We start from the raw sequence: 14,418 nt of genomic DNA, 5'->3' as shown, positions 1-14,418 counted from the left end.
TTAGACCCGGAATCCTTTGGGGCCGGAATATTGCCATTACAGATATCCTCATTTTGTGATTTAAAAAATCACCAAAACCTCTGAATTTGTCTTGTCATTTGTCGAACATGCATACTTTACCAAGACGGTTTCGGAATCGTTTTCTCCGTTATTTCTACGAGGCACAAAGCTCATTTTATTATATAACGATACATTAAACAATGCACACCTTGCCGGGCATACACACACACACACACACACACACACACACACACACACACACACACACACACACACACACACACACACACAACTGGTAGCTGTTGTCCCATATAGGAGTGCAGAAAGTTTTCACTATGCTGTGGTTTTTATTTTACGAACAACCCATGAACTGGTACTCCTGCCTGGCCTCCATTCTTGCTGTACGAGCGCTTGAGTTTTCACGATCGGTGCTCTTCAGGTGCATCATTGTGTAAAAGTAACATAAGGTGTGTGCAACATGAACAGTCGCTCGGTTATACCTCTGACTGTGCACAGTCCAAGCACGTAACCCTCGGTCAGTTTCGTGCTCTTTGACAAGGTATCAGGGCCTAAGACCTGTAACCCTGTTTTGGGGCGTTGAATCCGGTTGGTCTAAAAAAAGGGGTGGGGGGAGGTTTTATAAATTTTTCTGTAAAAACGTTTTTTCAAACTTAAATATTCAACTTGCAAAAAATGTAATATCATTAATATTACAAATAAATTAGTGCAAAATAAGTGTTTGTGTTATGATTGGTGTCAGTCATTGCAACACAGCAACTCACTTTCAGTACACCTCAACATATACAGTGTACACCTTTAGTGGCACGTAGCACATCCAAGCGATAATCCATTTCAATCCACGTGTTGGCTAACATATCCATCATCACATTGCTAATGCAATTGGCTATCCTTGCATGATTTTTCAATGTCAGCAACAGAGGTTTGGAAAACAATCCTTGACTTGCCCCCAAAAGAAGAAGTTGAAGGGTATCACATTGGGAAACTGTTGAGGTCAGGGGACTTCCCCACCACATCCAATCCACCTCCAGGGAAGTTCTGAGTGCTGAGGTTCTGAGTGCTAAACAGCTGAAGGGATCTGCTCTTCATATGATGAAGATGCAATCTCGTGCACAACTTTGTTTTTATGCCTCCACCCCCCAAGGTGACGCCAAGGTGACGCCAAGGTTTTTATGCCTCCGCCCCATTATGTTTTCCGGTTGTCCGTCCGTCCTTCTGTCTGCACGGGCTAAACCTCGTTTTTCTCAGCAACCACATGTCCAATTGAGACGAAACTTTCAGGGTAGGAGTGACACCCATGCAGAATGTTTTTATGATAATTGTGACGTCATATGTCATGTGGTATGGTAGCCACATTGGATTAAATGCAAATAATTAAAAAAGATTTCTCGGAAACCGCTGAATGGAATTTTTTTTAACTTGGCACATTGTCAAGTACTCACAATGGGGAACAAAAGCTTGATAATGATGACATCATAGGTGAAGTGGTATACCACCCAAAATGTTTTAATGAAATTCCTTATCCTAAAAATCTGAAATTGCATGCACATGATCTATGACCCAGTTGTATTCAAATATTAAATTTATGACATCATAGGTCACATGGTTTGGCAGCCATATTGGATTTATCGTAAAACCTTAAAAAAGCATTTCTCCCAAATCACCAAATCGATTGATTCAAAACTTTACGTGTGTCATTGACTAGGCATGGCAATTAAAATATGATCACGAAAACATCATTGGTCACATGGTGTGGCAGCCATATTGAATTGAAGGAAAATATTAAATAATTATATCTCTGAAACCGCTTACCCTATCAATGCGAAATTTTACAAATACCATCTAGCACCATTGCTGCATTTAGTTTGAAAATGATGACATCGTTGGTCATGTGCTTTGGCAGCCATCTTGGAAAGAAAAACAAACCTTATCAAATCAACACGAAACTTTACAAACGTGATCCCCTACCCATACATATATTTTCTGTACAGAGTGTACATTTTTTGAGGTCATATGTCACGAGGTGTGGCAGACATATTAGCTTCAAAGCCGATATTTAAAAAAATCCCTTCTCTGAAACCACTTCACCGATCGATGTAAAACCTGTCATGGCTGGTGAAAATGTGATGCTTGAAAACAGCTGAAGGGATTTAAATCAAACTTGTTTATTTTTAGGACAGTGAATAAGGGCATCTACCCATTGTGGGACTATGCGGAGGCATATTGGTGACAGTCACATTGCTCTATGTTAGATTATAATTTTCCCATACATTTGGATTGATTTGAAGCAATCTTTACCGATTTTTTTTTCTCTCCGAGGAGCATTTCTTTGTTTCATGGCAGGGCAGATAGACAGCATTAACCAATTGTATAAACCTCACAGGGACCCACGGAACATCAGCGCAATATAAAATGTGACTTCAAGTCCTCAACTCCCCCACTACCCATCACACCCCAAGTAATCAAACCCCCCTCTGAAACTCAAAGTCCTCAACCTCTGTCTTCCAACCCTAAGGCTTCAACCCCCTCCACACTCCAAACCTTCAAATCCCCCAACACAACTCCTCAATTCCCTGCCCCCCACCATAATTCACCCCCCCCCCCTCCACCACAACAACTCAACCTACCCACACAACTCTTCACCCCCCTCCCTCACCACAACTCAACCTACCCCCACCAGAACTCAACCTATTCCCACCACAACTTCATCAACCCCCAACTCTCCACCTCAACTCCTCAACCCCCTACTCTCCACCAGAATTCCTCCCCTCCACCCCCCACCACAACTCAACTTACCCCCACTACAATTCCTCAACTCCCTCCCCCCACTTCCATCACAGTTCCTTAAACCACCCTACCCGCCCCCTCCTCACCCCCACAACTCCTCAATCCATAGATATGTATTCAGACACTGTACTTAGAATCATTGATTTCTGAATCATAATGTTTAAGAAGATATATACGCTTGCAAATTTCCAAAGATTTATGAAATTAAAATCAGAAGGGAGTACAAACATTTAAAGTAGACATTCACAGCTCATTTAATCCATTGGCAGTGCCAATGCAGACAGGTATGGTATAGTGCCAAAGGCTCATTAAAACATTTTTTTATTATACCATGCAGGTGATGCATCTCGGAGCATACCGTCCTTTGAATTGGAAAGTAATGGTGACTATGCCGTCTGCATTTAAGATTTTAGACTTTGAAGCTTGGACGACATCTAAAAGAGCAGACCATTGTGTGTCCGGACTCAGCAAATTTCAATTGTCGGGATTGGCAGTATATTTTGCTCTACCTTCCCGAAGGGTTGGTTGATTTCCTCTACCTTCCCGGGAAATGGTTGAGGACATCTTAGAGTATGGATGTAATGGTTAGAGCATCCATTCTGAGTCTGGGAGGTCGGTGGTTCGAACACCAGGCCGAGTAATACCAAAGATTTTAAATTTGGTCGGTGCTGCTTCCTTGCTATATACTCAGCATTTAATAAGATAAAGCACAGACAATCAACTTTGGGAAGGCAATGGCAAACCACCCAGTATAACCCTTGCCGAGGTACTGCTGTGGCAGCACAAACACTCTATAAAGAGTATGGTACTTTGATTTTTGACATGATGAGCAAAATAGCCTCCTGGTTCTACATTTCCTTTCGTTTCAACTCAAAGTTGTTTTCAGAGTTGAATTCTCATCCTGAAGTTTTTAAGCTTGAGTCTAGAGGTCATTTCAAGGTCAGAAGTGAATCATTTGAAATGTCATTAATATCCAAATCCATAAGAGGTCCTCCACAGTTTTGCATTTTAAGATTGGTATCTCATCAGCTCAGGATTGTCGATTGCCTCATAAATACATTTTATGTATCAGTACATCTGTACATGTTTAATCACCAAAAGCGAAATGTCAAGTAGTTTACTTTTTTTCATACTGCAGCATCCATCACACATGCTTTTGGACAGAAAAGTAACGCTTGCGCGAAGCCTCTCTTAAACGCCGTCTTCGCTCTTCCTCGAGCCGCTGTCTTCTCTTCTTGAGATGTTTCAGCGCCAATCCGAGCAGCATTGAAACAAGGATGAAAGAAAGAGCTGAAGCAAGTAGAACAGCCGTGACCACTACACCAGCATGTGCACTGTCTTCCACTGTGAACAAGAAGAAACAGACATAAAACGTCATAGCCCCCATGGTTTTAGTAATTTTGCTGTGCAGAGTTAAAGGCCTTCAGTCGGTCATCTTTGGTCGGATTACAAAACAAAATCTTCCACATACGTATACCCTCATGTATTGTTTCTGTGCCAAGTTTGAACAAAATCGGTCCATACATGTCGAGAAATGATTGGGGACACGTTTAAGTAACAAAATGGCCACCAGTCGGCCGTCTTGGATATGATCTCGAAAAAAGATGACGTGCATATGTAACCAATCATTCATTTTCTGTGTGCCAAGTTTGAACAAGATCGGTAAATGAATGTCGAAGAAATAGCTGAGGACGTTTTCAACATCTGGTGTTTTACAACTAAAATGGCCGCCAGTCGGCCATCTTTGATCACATCGCGAAACAATATGATGTGCTTATGTACACCATCATGTATTGTATTTGTGCCAAGTATGAACAAAATCGGTGCATACGGACGTTGCAAGACATGGTTGCGAACGCACGCAAACACACACGCACGGACGGACGGGACGGACGGACTAGACCCAATCCTTTAGCCCCCGTTTTAGAGTCAAACGGGGGCTAATAATAATTTTAGTTACTTTCTCAAGGGCATTAGAACGAGGAAGAACAGCAAATCTAACTTTGCAACAGCATCAGTTGAGAAAGCACTCAGGAATCATTATGATCTCACCCGATGAAGATTCAACCTCCAATCCGCTTCCCTTATAGTTTACGTGGAGTTGCTTCACTTTTGGTATTTCTGCATAGAAAAGAAAAAGAAAAACTTGTTGTAGATGCAGGCACTTGACATCATGGACATGTAGATTGCCCTTTAGATTAGATTCAAGCAGTTGATTATTGCTCAGCTGGCAAAAGTACAAGGAAATCAAGGGTGCTCAACAAGGCTTTCAAAGTTTTTATCACAGAAAAAAAGAATTCATGTGATGTACAACTCCTAGTGACCTAGTATGAAGGCGATAATAATTTATTTTTGCTTTTATAAACAAACTAGAGCAGCGGTTCCCAACCATTTTGTGTTATGGCCCCCTTGGCTCCCAGAGCACATCCCCAGCACCCCCCCCCCCCCCCTGCCTTTTGCGAGGTTCGAGCGGAAGAGTGTGTGTAAGCAGACTCGGGGGGGTCTGGGGCCATGCCCCCCAGAAAAATTTTGATTTCTAGATGCTCTGTGGTGCATTCTGAGAGGTGTTTTTTCCTTTAATTGGCTATTTTGTTTGTATGAGAATTGGTAAATTATTACACAGAAAATGAGGAATTCCAAGTAGCCAACATGAACATTTAGTTCCATAGTTTTTTTCTGTTCCTTACTGGCTCCCAACTACATCGTTTTTGGAAGAAGCAAACAAAGCAACGTCGCTCGAATGATGCATGTTTGATATGAGATTTTAATATTATCAGTAGCAACACTATGGACAGCATAAAATAGAACTGTCACACAAGAAAACAGTATGAAAAGGTTCCAAGTCAAGAATATGTAAAAACTAAAAACCTCTGTTGTGTCTGTATTTAACGCAGTGTTATAATCTCACAAAAAGAAACTCAATTCGACAACAACTCAGGTAATCAAAACTAGGGACGCGGTGCATGCGCCGTAAAAGTGAATTAAAAACTCAGTGGGATGGCTGAAATTGCATTTTAGCTACCAATTGGGGCATCCGTGGTTGAGTCACAGTCAGGGCACAGCGGAGGTCATCTTCCAAGTGGAGCCGATTACGCTGTTTCGATTTGATATTCAACAGCGGGGAAAACCCCACTTCGCAGAGATAGGTAGACTAGAATGGCAGAAGCACCCGGATAGCTATCTGGCTGATATTAGGGTAGCGACCCATTCCCACCCAAAACTCCATCAAGCTCTACTCTTCGAATGTGTCTTTGGCAAATAAATCATTTCGGAGATCCAGTAAATCATCTTGCATTGCCTCCGGCATGCTCTCCGCACAAAGGTTGATGGAAAAAGGATTCCTCACAATTTTTGCCTCATTGTCGTCTAAATCAGGAAAATACTAATGAAATTCTAGCTCCAGTGACTGCAGATGCTCAAGAATGTCATTTTTCAGTGCGGGATCAAGCTCTTTTCCCATGCTGTCTTGCAATTCAGACATTCTTTCGAACATAGCAATGTTTCCTGTGTTCACTTTCCTGCACCAGTTTTGGACCTTGGCAACAAATCCTCTGAGATGATCGTGGAAAAGAATAATATTAGTCGCTCTTCCTTGGAGCTTGAGGTTTAGCTGGTTCTGCTGCTCGAAAATGTCAGCAAGATAAGCAAGTCGTTCGTTCCGCAATTCTTCGTTGTAATGCTGCAAGAGGTCATGTTTCCCTTGAAGATTCAAGAAATGTTTGACTTCCGCATGAAGTTCAAAGACGCAGTTCAGAACATTCCCTTTCGAAAGCCAGCGTACAGCAGGAAAAGTACAGCAACGTTTCATGTTCCGCGTTCCTGTCTTTGCACAGCTCCTTGAACATTCGGGTGTTGAGAGCCCCTGCCTTTATGTAGTTAACAATCTTGATTACGACTTCAAGAACTTTCTTCAATGAGAGAGGGAGAGTCTTACAAGCTAGGACGTAGTGATGAATCATACAGTAGGTACATTTCGCTTGTGGTGCCAGCATCTTCACTTTTGCTTGGCATCCGGATTTGGAACCAAGCATGGCAGGAGCACCGTCAGTACAGGCACTGCATACATTCTCCCACTGAATTCCTCCCGCATCAAAGAACAACTTCATTTTTTCCATGACATCGTTAGCTTTTGTCGTTGTTTCCAGGGCACTGCAGAACAAGAATTCTTCCTTGATATCATCTCCCTTGACATAGCGAACGAATGCCAGTAGCTGGGAGCAGGAACTAACATCGGTCGATTCATCAAGTTGAAAAGAAAACAGCCGAAAGGCGCCGCCTTAATCTCATTGATGTTCTGTTGTTTCACATCTTCCGACATGTCACGGATACGACGCTGCACTGTGTTATTCGATAAAGACACCTGTTCAACTTTGCGAGCCTCTACCTTGCCGAGAACCCGTTCGACAATGAGGAGGGTACAAGGCGTGATGAGTGTCTCCCCAATCGAGTGGGGTTTTTTCTCCTTTGCAATTTCAAGAGAAACTTCATAAGAAGCCTGGACAGTTGCTACATTTTGTTGTTGAAAAGCTCCTCCCTCATCCAACTTCTGTCGCTTTAAATTTCTTTCATGCCGCTTGAAAAATTCGGGATCCTGCTTTGCATGTTGTGCGTGATTCGTCTCGAGGTGCAACTTCAACTTGGATGGCCTCATGGATTCAGTACTCAAAACCTTGTGACACAGCACACATTGTGGTTTCTCTTGGCCAGACACGGTGATGGACGTGAATCCAAGCTTTATGTATTCGTCAAGATACTTTCTTTTTTTACTCCCAGAAGCCATAACGTCAAATCTGCAATAGGAAAAAAACCAAACAATATCAAAGTCAAAACAATATATATAAAAAAATTTTTTTATTTTATTCTTAGTATGGTTCAAATTACCCCCATGGCCCCCCGAGAAATACACCATGGCCCCCAGGTTGGGAACCACAGACCTAGAGCAATGCGACTGTGTTGCCAATATGCCTCTGCATAGTCCTACAATGGGTAGATGCCATCGTTCACTGTTCTAAAAATAAACAAGTTTGAATTTAAATCCCTTCAGCTGTTTTGAAGTATCACATTTTCACCAGCCATGACAGGTTTCACATCGATCAGTGAAGCAGTTTCAGAGAAGGGATTTTTTTTTAATTATCAGCTTTCAAACTAATATGGCTGCCATACCACATTACATATGACCTTTAAAAATGTATACACTGCATATGTATGGGTAGGGGATCACGTTCGTGAAGTTTCATGTTGATCGGATAAGGGTCGTTTTTCTATCCAAAATGGCTGCCAAAGCACGTGACCTTCGACATAATCATTTTCAAACTATATTCAACAGTGGTGTTACATGATATTTGTAAAATTTCCCATCGGTAGGTTATGCGGTTTCAGAGAAATCATTATTTAATATTTTCTTTCAATCCAATATGGCCTCCACACCAAGTGACCAATTATGTTTTCGTGATCATATTTTAATCTCCATGCCTAGTCAATGACACACGTAAAGTTTCGAGTCAATCAATTTGGTGGTTTGGGAGAAGATGTGTTTTTGATGTTTGAGGTTAAATCCAATATGGCTGCAATATAATAAGAAATCCAATATTATAAGAAATAATTTTTTAATTACTTGCTTTTAATCCAAGATGGCTGCCATACCACGTGACCTATGACATCACAATTATCATAAAAACATTCTGCATGGGTGTCACTCCTACCCTGAAAGTTTCGTCTCAATCAGACATATGGTTGCTGAGAACAACAAGGTTTAGCCCGTACGGACGGACGTATTGACAACCCGAAAATATAATGCCTAAGGCGACTTCGTAGGCGGAGGCATAAAAACCTAATAAACAAAACAGATCAGATTTTTAGGAAATTTTTAGTTTGTTTTCAAAATATTTTCTTAACGTTATTTCTGCGACGCGAGGTGAATTAAGACACAAATTGCATCATCGATGGTCTGCTCTGCTCTTTATGTTACTTACTCGTTACCTGGTGTTGTATGTGTGGGGTTTAGTGTGCGTGTGTGTGCTTGTTGGTACCTCCATCCACCTTCGGTGGCGGAGGTAATGAAGGATGCTGGTTGTTTTACTGTTTGGCAAAAGTATTCCGGATCGAGCACCTTATCCTGTGTCTGAAGTCGGACTATTTCACCAAGGCCCCTAAAAAGTTTGCACTGAAACCAGACAAGGACCTTAAAACGATATCTGCTTGTTGAGCGTGGTAAAGTTCATGCTGGCATGACAGCAATCACAAATAATCATCGCATTTATCAGGAAGTCACCGGATTTCCTATGTAGGAATGGCATGGACACGCCATAGGTTTAATACAACACAAATCCTCTAAACTGATGTTCCGCAACCTATGGGTCGCGACCCAATGTTTGGGTCGTGAAGGATTTTCAATGGGTCGCACGATCGTTTCAGAAATTACGGGAAAAACCTTGATCAACGATTTACTTCTCCCGACTGAACAGAACAGAGATCAAACGAACGCCGACACAAACTTTATAGTGTGGACTCTTCTACCGCGCAGTACATCGGTCAGATCATACGTTTAGTTTCCGACACGCGAATGTCCATTGCTTTTCATTCGAAAGATTGAGCTGTGAGCGTAAGGTACTCGCCATGGCTAGAAAGTATCAGCCTGTGTTCCTGAACTATGGGTTCACCTTGAATATCGATAAGCACAATGTTCATCGACCACAGTGTGTGATATGCCTTGACGTGTTGGCCAACGAGTCCCTCAGGCCCCAAAAGCTGAAACGGCACCTCGAGAAGAAACATGGAGATCATGTCAACAAGTCGCGGGAGTTTTTTCTCCAGAAAGAACGCGAGATGAACAACAGCACGTCAGTAATGAGTTCGGCTGTTTTTCCGTCCAAGGGACCGACCAAAGCCAGCTACCTGGTGGCGGAGAAGATAGCCAAAGAAAAGAAACCGTACACTATTGTGGGTAAGTTTTTTTTTCTTTTCGTAAAAGTATTTCACTGCATTGGCGGTTTATAGGTTCATAAAGTAATACATGGCACTAAGTATAGTTAAATTTAGTTTTTCATTTCGTCTTTAGAATATTGATGTGTCGGGTTCTTGCTTACTATTACTCGTGCCATATATACGTTGGTATATCACAACTTCGTAAGTTTTATTGTTTGTTGCAATACAGCCATTCTTAAACTTTGCCTCTTTTTTAAAAGTACGTACAGCAATCACATCGTACATATTGAATTTTTATTATGCCTTGGACTTGGAACAAAATCAAGATTCATCTTAAAGTGAAAGAAATGTTCATGTGTTATTTTATTTATCTTGTATTGCAGAGCAACTCATCCTGCCATGCGCCAAGGCGATGTGCAGAGAAGTGCTTGGAGAGATGGCGGCTTCCAAGATAAGCACCATGCCGCTTTCTGCCGACACGATTCGCCGACGGATAATAGACATGGGCGAAGACATCGAGCACCAGCTGTACGCAAACCTAGAGGCCAACACGTTTGTCATCCAGTTGGACGAGTCAATGGACATCGCACAGAAGGCGTTGATCCTCATCTTTGTTCGTTATCGGCATGGCGATGATTTTATGGAGGATCTTCTGGCATGTGACGAGCTACAGACCAAGACCACGGCCGCAGAAATATTCGCAGTCGTCAACAAACACATCGCATTGCATAGCCTCAGATGGGAAGACTGTTGGCGTTTGTACCGATGGTGCGGCATCGATGACAGGTCGGCGCAGCGGTGTCATTAAGCTCATCCATGATGTGGCACCAGAGGCAAGCTGGACCCACTGCTTCCTCCACCGCGAGGCATTAGCGGCGAAAGAGATGTCACCTGGACTTGCCGAAGTAATGGACATTGCAGTGAAAACAATCAACCATCTTAGGAAGGGCGCCCTAAATTCGAGGTTGTTTGCAGAGCTGTGTAAGGAGCAAGATGCAGAACACACCACGGTGCTGTATTTTGCAGCTGTTCGCTGGCTCTCCAGAGGAGATACTTTGGCAAGATTGTATGAACTTCGTGACCAGGTCCTCGCATTATTGGAGGTGGCTAGGTCAGACCTGGCAGTCCACTACAAAAACAACAAATTCATCGCAACATTGGCATGCAAGGCCGACATCTTCAACTTGTTGAACAATCTGAACATATCGTTCCAGGGCAAAACGAACAAGCAGGCGAAATCCATGTTCGTAATGTATGACAAGATAGCGGCGGTCAAGTCAAAGCTGGATCTATGGAAGAGAAGAGTCTAGAGTGCTAGACCAATGATGAATTTGACATGTTCGAAAACCTGGATGATCTGCTCAGCAAGAGTGTTGAGGAACGTGTGGACATTAAGGATGTCATCGTCGAACATCTGGTGAACCTGCGCAAACGATTTGACGAATACTTTCCTGTTGATCCACGCGCGGAGAAGAAGTGGATCCGAGACCCTTATTCAGTCGACGTTCAGCAGTGCTGCAACTTGTCCGACAGATTGAAAGAGGACTTGATCGACATCGTGTCCGACGGTACACTTGAGACACTGTTCAGGAAGGATACTTTAGTAAAGTCTTGGCTGACATTGTCTCATGAGTACCCAGAGATTGCACATCTCGTGGTAAAGTTCCTAATGCCATTCACGACGACGTGGATGTGTGAGGCAGGTTTCTCAACGGTGACATATCTGACGTCCAAGTATCGAAACAAACTGGAGACAGTGGCCCTGTGCGTCAACCTGAGAATCACATTGTCGCCGCTTCAAAGCCGAATCGATGATCTCGTAGCCAATAGGGAAGTTGCATGTGACGTCATCGTCTTAATCACGTGACCGCTCGGGTGGCAAAACATTGCTTCTGCCACCATACGTAATGGCGGCAATTTGAAACTCGTCTCACATATAAATTGCCCCCTTCACGATGGTAAAGAGTTGTTGTGCTGTCAGATGTATAGCCCGATTTCATAAGGGATCGGGCTTGTCATTCTACCGTTTTCCGGACGACACAACGCTAAAACGACTGTGGAAAGCGGCGCTAAGTAGGAAAGACTGGGAGCCGACCCCCACAGCTACGTCTGCAGCCATCACCTCGTCACCGGTAATACAACCATGTTGCATTTATTCTGCTTTAATTTCACAAGTATGTGATATCTTCAGTATAATGAGGTATTTTGTAATTAACATGCGTATATTCCGACAGAAAATTGCACCAATTTAAAACACAAACTACCTACAAAGGTGCCATACCCACGCTGGGATTTCCGCGATGTCAACGTAAACAAAGGGTAAAGGGAGGTAACTACACTCGCATTTTGATTTATTTGCAGGCAGAAGAAGTTTTGATCCAACTCACCCAGATTATGTTCCAACTATATTCATCAATTCTACTCCATTCGCACAGGAGAAAATAGCCAAAAGCCTGGACAGGTGAGAAGTAGCCTTGACTTTTGTAAGTATTGTGCAATTTTGTACATCTAGGCCTAAATGAAATTGTTTTGACTCTAAACCTAAAATACATTAGAATCTAATTTGAAGAGTCTGCATAGTCTGTTTTAATTTGCAGTAATGGAAAATACAAGAGATTATTCTGTACCTGCATAGTCTATTTAAATATTCCTGGAAGCAACTTTGTAGAAATTTAGTATTGAGTTTAAAATTGTTCAAATTTATACAAGGTGACTAATTTGGATGCCAAACAAATAGACCTTTGAAATACACTTATTAATTAATTTATTATATCAAATCGCAAATGCCTACTTTTCCTCAGCAGTTTTTAGGTAGAGCCTTTATTTTAATTTCATAGATTAATTTCTTAATCTATCTATCTATAATTCCAGCAATCTCTGTGTGTGTGTGTGTGTGTGTGTGTGTGTGTGTGTGTGTGTGTGTGTGTGTGTGTGTGTGTGTGTGTGTCTGTGTGTGTGTTTGTCTGTGACCGCTGTTTCTCGACAACCACGGGTCCGATATACTTTAAACTTGCCAGGTATATTGCTGGGGACCCGAGGATGTGCCTTTTCAAGGTTTTAAATTAATCGCAGAAGTAGTTACCGAGCTATGTCCAAAAAACGATTCAACCAATCAGAGAGCAGCGAGCTATCACGTGTGCCGAACGTGGCGAACAGACTCTGCCTCGGACGGCACATTTGAGAGCGTATTCATTTATTTCCCGTCGGCAAACTATGTTGGCGCTATGTTGGCGTTAAACTATGTTTTAAAACTAATTAAAACTAACTTGCGATTCTTTCGCTTTGCGATGCGATTTGCGATTGCGTTAAACTCGCTCGGGCGTTAAACTATGTTTTAAAACTAATTAAAACTAATTTGCGATTCTTTCGCTTTCCTGCGCGTTTGTGCACGCTATGGCGATTTCTTTACCAAACTCCGCAAGCCGTTCGCTTTGGACCAAACCATTTCATGTAAATAGAGGGGGGGGGGGGGGATTGTCACCGTACTCGCAAGCCGTTCGCTTTGGACCAAACCATTTCATGTAAATAGAGGGGGGGGATTGTCACCGTACTCGCAAGCCGTTAGCTTTGGACCAAACCATTTCATGTAAATAGAGGGGGGGGATTGTCACCGTACTCGCAAGCCGTTCGCTTTGGACCAAACCATTTCATGTAAATAGAGGGGGGGGATTGTCACCGTACTCGCAAGCCGTTCGCTTTGGACCAAATCATTTCATGTAAATAGAGGGGGGGGATTGTCACCGTACTCGCAAGCCGTTCGCTTTGGACCAAACCATTGCATGTAAATAGAGGGGGGGGATATAATTTTAGATATAGATATAGTACGGGCATGCCCTAGTACATACACACAGAGATTACTGGAATTATAGATAGATATGCAAATAATTGTACATAACATTTAATATACAATGTAGTTTCATTAACCATGTTAGCAAGTGTGCGTACTACTGATATACCAATGCTCTATAGCAATATATGAATCTATAATCACTAATACTTCTTTACTGTCGCTACTTCTAACCATAGGTGGTGGAAAATCTCTCCACAGAGAAGGAAGTGTACACGACATGTGGAGAGAATGTGTTGTGTACTCGTGTGAATCAAAACGTATCGGCTATGGCACCTTGTTCGCACGAAGAAGCAGACACGAGAATGTTCGTCCATGCAATGGATGCAGCAAACCGAGGACATCGCAGAATTGTCTTGCGGACAGTCGACACTGATGTACTTGTTCTTGCCGTCTCCAATGCTGTACGTCTTGAGAACACGGAGATATGGGTTGCGTTTGGCACAGGAAAGCATTTCCGGTACATCCCTGCTCATGAGATCGCCACATCGTTGGGCCATGACAAAGCAAGGGCGCTTCCAATGTTTCATGCCTTCACTGGTTGCGACACCGTGTCATCATTTGCGGGGAGAGGAAAGAAGACTGCTTTCGACATTTGGAAATCATTCGCCGAGGTCACTCCAGTCTTCATCACTCTTACGGAAACGCCATCAAGTTTCAACGAAGAGTACATGTCAGTTTTAGAGTGCTTCGTTGTACTGCTGTATGACAGGACATCTTCAGAAACCAGCGTAAATGCAGCCAGGCAACACATGTTCAGTACCAAAGCTAGATCTCTCGATGGTATACCGCCAACAAGTGCAGCACTGTTACAACAAGTGAAACGGACAGTCTACCAAGGT

At 42.7% G+C, this 14,418-nt stretch overlaps 1 protein-coding gene across 1 annotated transcript in view; it reads right to left on the bottom strand.

The window, feature by feature from the left end:
* Positions 1 to 2,899: 2,899 nt before the first annotated feature.
* Positions 2,900 to 14,418, bottom strand: part of LOC137422598 (uncharacterized) — a 47,339-nt gene continuing 35,820 nt past the window's right edge. Inside the window, exons 4-5 of the mRNA XM_078772613.1 lie at positions 4,858 to 4,926; positions 2,900 to 4,149 (exon numbers count right to left, since the gene is read on the bottom strand). Coding sequence (XP_078628739.1) covers positions 3,950 to 4,149; positions 4,858 to 4,926 — 269 coding nt within the window. The 3' untranslated portion in view covers positions 2,900 to 3,949. The remainder of the gene's footprint in view (positions 4,150 to 4,857; positions 4,927 to 14,418) is intronic.

The sequence above is a fragment of the Myxine glutinosa genome, chromosome 2, assembly GCF_964187855.1.
Source record: "Myxine glutinosa chromosome 2, kmMyxGlut1.1, whole genome shotgun sequence".
In the NCBI taxonomy this organism is placed as follows: Eukaryota; Metazoa; Chordata; class Myxini; order Myxiniformes; family Myxinidae; genus Myxine; species Myxine glutinosa.
The sequence above is the reverse complement of the archived record's forward strand: the minus strand, read 5'-3'. Positions and strand labels throughout refer to the sequence as shown.